General features: G+C 56.7%; 1 protein-coding gene across 2 annotated transcripts; it reads right to left on the minus strand.

The window, feature by feature from the left end:
• Positions 1 to 542: 542 nt before the first annotated feature.
• Positions 543 to 2,129, minus strand: CDKN1C (cyclin dependent kinase inhibitor 1C). Of its 2 annotated transcripts, none has more exons than XM_067296023.1 (3): positions 1,547 to 2,129; positions 1,354 to 1,456; positions 543 to 1,229 (listed from the first exon to the last, which is right to left on the minus strand). In XM_067296023.1, exons 1-3 carry the CDS (start codon positions 1,977 to 1,979, stop codon positions 1,028 to 1,030), a joined length of 738 nt encoding a protein of 245 aa, XP_067152124.1. In that variant the 5' UTR covers positions 1,980 to 2,129; the 3' UTR covers positions 543 to 1,027. The 2 variants fall into 2 exon arrangements, with proteins under 2 accessions (XP_067152124.1, XP_067152123.1); XM_067296022.1 differs by having other exon boundaries at positions 1,145 to 1,229; positions 1,345 to 1,456; positions 1,547 to 2,106.
• Positions 2,130 to 8,038: the final 5,909 nt, after the last annotated feature.

Consider the following 8,038-nt stretch of genomic DNA (forward strand, 5'->3'; position numbering starts at 1 on the left):
GGCGCCCCGCGGGCGTCCGCACGGCCGGTGCGCAAGCAGCAGGAGCCCCCCCGGCCAGGCTGCTGGGGCTGGGAGAGGGCATGAGACGGGGCAAAGGGCTGCTCCCGCGCCCTGGCAGAGGCAGCACGTAGATGGCTTTGGTGAGGAGAGAGGGAAACACAGGAAGAAGGAAAAAAAAATAGTGGAGAAAGGCTCAAGTCAGCTGTGCACTCCCTGTCATGCTTTATGCTAACTTTAGTATAGTGGTATTTAAGGGGAAAACTTGCTTTCCTCTAATAAGGCATGCAAACTTTGCACAGCACCACGGGGCTGCGTGTGCATATATACACTTTATATACAAATTTATATATATAAAAAAAACTTGTCCAGCAGCAATCGGTTCCTGCTCCACGGTGGGTTGTGCACGGCTGCAAAGGGAGGAGCCAGCCTGCAAGGAAGAGGGCCGGGAGGTGGGTTTGCCCCCACCACTGGAGGGCACCCCCCACCCCAGCCCCACGCTCCCACCACCCCAGGCCCTACACACAGTACACACAAAAGCAGCGTTGCAGCCGTTTCCTGCGGGGTTTTTTTATTATTATTATGAGAAGTTGTGGCATTATTTGCAATGGCAGTGGTACAGACCGGCTCAGGAACCATTGAAACAGATTTGTCTTCAAGTAAAAGTCTAAAAAATATTTTGAGTCATAGCTACATCTTGTGAAGGCAAGGAAAAAAAAATCCCACTATAAAAATAAATTTACACTTTGTAAATAACAAAAGCAAATATAGTGCCCTTTGGCTTAACCAAAAGAAAAAAAAAAGAGACTATTGGATGTCAACCAAAGTTATCCACATTTCTGACATAAATAGAAAATATAAGTTAGTATAACTCTTAAAAAAGTTTTTGTACAAATATACACTTTCTTTTTTTGTTTTCTTTTTTTTCTTTTTGCACTGAGAGATCAGCAGAGATTAAACATTTCATATAAATGACTTTTAAAGCTTTACACTTCTGGGCCAGTGTACTCACATAGGCATAACACATTTCTTACAGAAAACGTAATACATTGCACAGTCGTTCGTTAACACTGCTCCGTGCGCGGCCGCGGCCGGCGGGGCCAGGGCCGGGGCCGCGGCCGCTGTCGCCGGGGCCGGCGGGTGCGGGCGCGGCGCGGGGGGGTCCCGGCTCGCCCCGGCCCCCCGCGCCTCCGGGGGCCGCGCTTCTCCCGTGGGTGCCGTAGTGCAAAAGTCTGGGGGAAAGAAAGAAAAAGGAAAAAAGAAGAAGAGAAAAAAAAAGGGGGGAGACAATAGGAGGTGAGTTTGGGGGGGTGCCGGCGGGGCCGCCCCCCCCGGGCCCCCGCTCACCTCGCTCACCGGAGCCGCTTGCGGGGGGTCTGCTCGGGCGCCGCGGCGGCGGCGGGGGGGCGCGGGGCGGCCGCCTTGGGCTGCGCCGGCCGCTTCCTGCGGGCGAAGAAGTCTGCGGGGGGGAGCGGGGGGGCGTGAGCGGCGGCGGCGGCGGCGGCGGGGGGGTCCCCGCGGCGCCGCGGCCCCCCGGCCCCGGGCTCACCTGTGATGCGGGCCGGCGGCGCGCCCCGACGGCGGCGGCAGCAGCGGCGGCGCGGGGGGGCGGCGCGGTTCTCGCGGCTCGGCCGCCCCCGCGGTGCCGGTGCCGCTGCCGCCGCCGCCGCCGCCCCCGGCTTGTCCCGCGGCGGCGCCTCGCGGTAGAAAGCGGGCACGGCGGCGGCCTCCACCTCCTCCCAGCGCAGGCGGCCGGGCCCGGGCAGCGGCGTGTCGGTGCCGAAGTTGTAGTCCCAGCGGCGCTGGTCGGCCTCGCTCATCTCGCGCAGGCGGCTCTGCAGCTCGCGGCCCAGCTCCTCGTGGTCCAGCGGCCCGAAGAGGCTGCGGCACACGGCGCTGCGGCCCCGCGCCGGCGAGCCGCGCCGGGCGCCCGCCCGCTCCGCCGCCGCCGCCGCCGCGCTGGGCACCTGCACCTTGGACATGGCCCGGCACCCGCACCGGCACCGCACCGGCTGCTGACCCCCGCCGCCGCCGCCGCCGCCGCCTTGCGCTGCTCCCTGCCCGCGGGCCGGCGCCGCCCGCACCGCACCGCGCCGCCCTGCGCTGCGCTGCTCTCGCCGCCTCTGAGCGGCGGCTCGCGGCCGCGCCGCTTTTAAAGCCCCCTGCCCGCGAGTGCGAGCAAAACAAGCATTAGCATAATAGTGTTTTTCCCTGCAATCACCCCGCCGCGATTGGCGGCCGCCCCCCCCCGCGGCCGCCCTCCTGCCCGCGCCCTCCATTGGCTGCGCCCGGCGGCGCCGCCGGCCGCATTGGCCCGGCCCCGGCCCGGGGGGGCGGCCCGGCCCCGTCCCCAGCCCCAGCCCCGTCCCCAGCCCCGTCCCCGTCCCCGTCCCCGTCCCCGGCCCGGGAGGCGGCTCCGGCCCGGCCCGGCCCCGCCGCCGCCGCCGCCTTTGTCTGCCCGCGGCCGCCGCTCCGCCGCCCGTCGGGCGCTGCGGTGGTTTTGCTGTTGTTGTTGTTGTTGTTGCTGCTGCTGCTGTTGTTGTTGCCTTTTTAGCTCGTAGGTTGCGGGCCGCGCCTTGGGGGAAATCCGTCGTTTTAATTTCTATTTTATTTTTTTCCCTCTCGGCCCGCGGGGTGTCACTGGGAGAGGTCTTAGCATCCATGGGGGGGAAAGCGAGGAGGGCAGGGGATGTGTGTTAGAGAAAACAGGATCGTTTCTGGCTCCTTTTTTTATTATTATTACGCTGCTGCAAAACAAAGCGAGATGCTGGCCGGTTTCAAAACAAGCTGAAGGCTATTTTTAAAAATAGGACTTTTCTCAGCTGCATGGAAGTAATCAGTTGCAGCCTTGCTGAATAGAAATACATGGAAACCACAGCATTTTCCTCTCCTAACTTTAAAACCCACATAATGCATGTTTGTTCACTGCAGATGAACTAATCTCGCTATTGTGCTGCCAGGGATCAGCTGGCTTGTGCTTTACATTTTCTGCAGGTCGCTGCAGTCGTTGCCTTTTGTCATTTTGGGATGGGGGACTATGAAAGGAAAGGGAGGGGGAGCGCCAGCCTATGTGGCGCTAAAACTGGGTCCAGACCATTGCCATCGTTTTGATGCGCGCCTTGGGGGCTCACAGCCGCGATGGGCGTTTTGTCCGCAGGAGCGAGCAGCAAGGGAAGAGGGGGACCTCGCCGCTCCTTGCGCTCCGGGGACTGTCCGTACAGCTGGTGCTGTTACCGCTGGGAAACGAACCCTTGAGCCAAGGCTGCCCGGGTGTTCTTCTCCCCAAAGGAAGGGGAGATGTAATTGCTCAGGTGGTTCTGTGTGTGCAGAGCCCAGCCGGGAGCAGGGCCGCCGGGGTGGGCGAGAGGATGCGGCTCGCGGGCCCCTTGGAGCAGAGCGGTCGTCGCGGGCAGGTGCCAGCCCGGCCTCTTCACATGTGGAAAGCCTCTCCTTTCTGCCAGCCTTCGCTGGGCCAAAATAAGTCGTTTCCTTCCATTTTTGGCCCACTTCTGCAAAACAGCAGGCCTTGAGCCAGCGCCGAGGCTGCTCCACGTGCCGTGCGTGCCCACGGCAGTGCATCTGTGGGGCCAGGAGCCTGGGCTGGGCCCCTCTTGCTTCCTCGCTGCCAAGCTGGGGATTTACCGATCAGTGGTGTGACTAGATCGCTCTTTTTTCATTCATTCGTGGCTTCCCGCGCGAGCTGGGGCGCAGGATGTTGGCCAAACGCTGCCTTTCTCCTGGGCCCGCAGGGGGGACGCTGCCGTTCCCAGCCCCTGCGAGGGAGCACTGCCGCCGGCGCCGTCCGCACGCTTGCCTGGCCTCCGCGCGGGTCAGCAGAGCACACGCCGGACGGCGTGAGTGTCTGCTCAGCGAGCGAGCGAGCGAGCAGCACGTCGAATACGGCGTGGCATGTTCGGGACGCCTCTGGGCGCCCAGCAGACGCGCCTCTCCCAGCAGGCTGCAGCGGTTTTAGAAATGCAGGAGATGTGCGGACCACGTCTTTGGCCACGTCTTCTTGCACCATGATACAACTCAGGTTTGTGCTGGTGGCGATAACGCCGGGGGCTTTCCACTCGCAGGCGCTGGCTCTAGCGGTGTCCGTGCTCTGTCTCCTTTGGGGAGATAAGAGCGTTCCCCTGACTTAAATAGTGAATATTGTCTTGATGAAGATATGTTTTTAATCTACTGCGTTTGCTAACTCCAAGGCCGGAGGAGTATGCTACGATCCTCTGAACTCGCAGTGTGGCTGACACGAGCCACAAAACCTTACCCAGGAGCTCCTGCCACCAGGCTTATTAGCATCTCTAGAAATTCCTACTGCAGGAAACTGAGCAGAATAATTATCGTTATGGTTAGAACAGTGGCCTGTAAGAATTAAACTCTGGGGTTCAAAAAGACAGGTTCTCTCTGCACATCCAGAATCATATCTGCTTCTGTGGGAGAAAACAGTATGACTTTGGTCGCTTGTATTCCTGCTGGCTGCTTTGTTTCGAGAGGGCTGCGGGAGGGAAAGCGAGCTCTCTTTCGGCCTGTGCATCCTTAGGGAATTGCAACGTGATTGCCGTTGCAGCAGGTGCATTACGTTTGACTATTCCTGTTGGGAAAGAGTCCAGGTCGAGTGTCAGAGCCCTGGCTGAGCTCAGTGCGTTGGCAGGTAGGGGAAGAAAGGTCCTTGCCCTGTAAGCTGAGCAAGTTTCGTAAGACCTTATTAAGGTAGCAAAACAGAGCCTCAGCGCTGTCGTTTTGGCAGGGTCAGTTCTTACAGAGCTCCAAGGTAGCTTCTGCAGAGCAGGGAGCGTGAGCGTGTGTTTGTGTGGGGGAGTACGTGGGTCCCCGTGACATGGTGCTGCCGCTCTCCGTCTGCCGGAGAGCCTCAAAGTGAACATCTCATGCCGGAGGCGTCCAGTTCCCAGCATGCCGCCAAATAAGCGAACGGGCTGTTTTGCCCCTGTGAGACCTGAAGGTTTCTGCTTTGGTCTCCTTCTCAGTTCCTGCTTAAGTATAGTGCTAGTGTATACATTTAAAATGCTTAACTTGGGCTTCTTCAAACACAGTGCAATCTAAATGCAATTGCCTTCTTTTAGAATATATTCTGTTCTGTTCTATTCTGTTCTGTTCTGTTCTGTTCTGTTCTGTTCTGTTCTGTTCTATTCTATTCTATCCCATAATTACTTTATTACAGAAACAGAATAAACATCAGTACTTTATCTCCCATGCAGTTCCCTTTCATTGTGCATGTTACCAGAAGCAATTTTCAGTTTTGCATTTATATCAGCAGCAATTTTGCGTGGTGCTTTGGGATCCTGCTTAAAGAAACCAATTGCAATTAAAGTTCAAGCTAGTGCTGCTTGTCGAAACTGTTCGTCAAGGCTTTTTCACCAGTGAAGTGACCTTTTGCATTATTAAAGCCCATGCGCATTCAGTACTTTCCATTTCTTGATACAGTGATAAAAACTCAAATTAGTCGATTTGATATCTATGCAAAAACATGCTAGTTAGGGGGTTTAAAGTGTGGGAAGACAGTTTGAACAGAACCCCGCAGAAATTTGGGTAGTTTTCTTTCAGACTGAATTGCTTTTTATTTTTATTGAATTCCCCAAAATATGCAAAAATTAAAGCCTTGTAAAAGTGCTTAATTTCATTTAATTTTAACAATTTCTGTTCTTGGTTGCTAAAAGAAGAGCTAGCCTTGCTGTACAGCTGCTTCACGTCATTAGGGTAGCACAAAGATAGTAGTGAATTTAGCCTAATGGACCTATTGATGGACCCGCTAGTCCCTTGTGGGCTACCAAGTTGTCTCTTCATAATGTTCTTTTCCTCTTTACATCATGCCTTTTTACTAGATGAAGTCCACTCGCCACCTGACCCATAGCGACTGCTTTGAATCTTGAATCGTTTCGCGGGTGCTTGTTTGTGTGCTGTAATTTAGCAATCCTTACTGACAATGTTATTAACTTGAAAAGCATGATAGAAAATGGAGGTTAATAAATAGCATTTCAGGCTCGCAGTGCACAACCATGGAGGACAGCTCTTTTTTGCTGACTTTCTTTGTAGTCGTATTTGAGCAGCAGTCAAATATGCCATTTATTCCCTGCTTTTTTGCTGTTATCGTCTGTTGTGAAAGCCATGGTCTACATAGATACTGTTCATTGCCACTCTTCTCATTAAACAGGAGTTTTACATTCTGATTTTTTTTTTGGGGGGGGCATTCCCTTTGCTTTTTGTCTTGATCCACGATATATTCTTTTTGGAATAATTTTCAGTAGTTCATCCCTGGTTTCTGTATGTGTGTAGTCTTAAACTTGGGGTGGGAGGAGGCAAAGGGGTTATTACCCCCATTTTATTTTCAGTTTCAGGTTTCTCAAGTAAACAGTCTTTTTAGTGCTAACAGTCTTGCATGAGTTTTGAAGGGGGCTGGCACGCGCTGTTGGTATTTCTGAAGCGCCGGGAGGCTTTGGCTAAGGCCGGGGCGCCTTGGTGCTCTTTGCTGTGGCCCAGATGTACCGTCGGCTTTTAGGGCAGATCACTGGCACTTAGCTTTTGTTTAGCCATCGCGCAGGGGAGGTGGCTGGTCCAAAAACGAGCAAAAGAAGAGCTCCAAATGCACCTGAAGTATCTTGAGGTGGATCCTAGCACACTGATTGCCACACCTAGAGCAAACAAAATCTAGTGGTGTATAAGCAGTAACTGGAAGATACCTGAAATCTGAGTAAGAGAAACCATGGTAGCGACAGACTTGCACACGGTGGAGGGTATCTAAACAGCCTAGATGGTAAAGGCGTTAAAAGCAGTTTTGCTTTGGATGTGGTAAGAGTAAAGCAATGACCATGCTTGGCCACGTGCTCCTCCCTGCTCCTGGCCACACGTTCCTGCAGCCGCCTTGCGCTGGCAGAAGCATCTGGTGTGCTGAGCCAGCGCAGGGAACGGATCTGGCTTAAAAACCCAGGGAAAAAAGAGCTTCTGCTCCGGTCAGACCCTCCCTCTGCCCATCTGTGACTGCACGTTTCTGCCCTCTGCTTTACACCCGCACCGGAGCGCCGTCAGTGAGACAGTCTGGCTGAAAAGGAAAAGTCCCTTTTTTTTCAATTTCTTTTTTTTTTTTTTGATTGTTTTTTCCTGGCTGAGCGTGCCTGCAGCCCGGTGTGCCGCCAGGCCTGCCCGGCGCTGGCGCGGCGGAGCCGGCAGGAATGCGTCGCTCGGGGGGACCTTCCCGGCGGGTGCCAGCGAGGGCAGGTCCGTGCCAGCCGCGGCGGAGATCTGCCGCCAGCGCCTGCCTATCCGCAGAGCGAGCGCCAAGCGCGCAGCGCCCGCGCCCGCGCCCGGTGCGCCCCGTCGCAGGGCGGGGAGAGGCGCCGTGCCTCCTGCCTGGCTCTCCTGAGGGCCGCAGAAGCCTCTAGGAGAAGGTGCCACCGCCGGCGGCGCGGGAAGCGGTCGGCGGGGCGCGGGGGCTTCTCGGGGTCGCCGAGCCGGGGGACCGCCCGGCCTGCCGAGGGGTCGTGGTGGGATTTTTTGGAGGCTGAGAAACGGGCGCGGAGGCTGCGGGCCGCCGGAGCCCGCGGGCGATGTCCCACATGCGTGGGGCAAGGGTGCCCTCTAAGGTCGGCCGCGGCTGCGGCCGGGCGAGGGGGAGAAGGGCGGGTTTGCCCGAGCTCGCCCCTGCGCGCTGCCCTCGCCCGCCGGGCCCCCCTTGGGACACCTCCTGGGCAAGCCAGCTTCCCCGCCTCCCCCGGCAGGCCGCCCCGGCTTCGCCCCGGGACACGCCATCGCACCGCTGTTTGTAGGCGGCGAGCGCGAGTAGGAGGTACGAGGTGACCGAGTGCCGAGGCTGAACTTTTTTGGCGCAAGTTTTGTTAGCCGGGTAGCGATAAATACTTATCCTTGCCCAGCACGGCGGTGCCGATGTATCAGCCGGTTGCAGTAATAACAAAATGATACATTTGCTTCCCCAAATTTTCAGCTCCTGCCAGGGGTCAGTCTGGGGAACTTGGTGGGTTTCCAGCACATTTTTCCGACCCTCATATCCATTTGGAGGCAGTGGTCT

Source organism: Apteryx mantelli, chromosome 4 (genome assembly GCF_036417845.1).
Source record: "Apteryx mantelli isolate bAptMan1 chromosome 4, bAptMan1.hap1, whole genome shotgun sequence".
Classification (NCBI taxonomy): Eukaryota; Metazoa; Chordata; class Aves; order Apterygiformes; family Apterygidae; genus Apteryx; species Apteryx mantelli.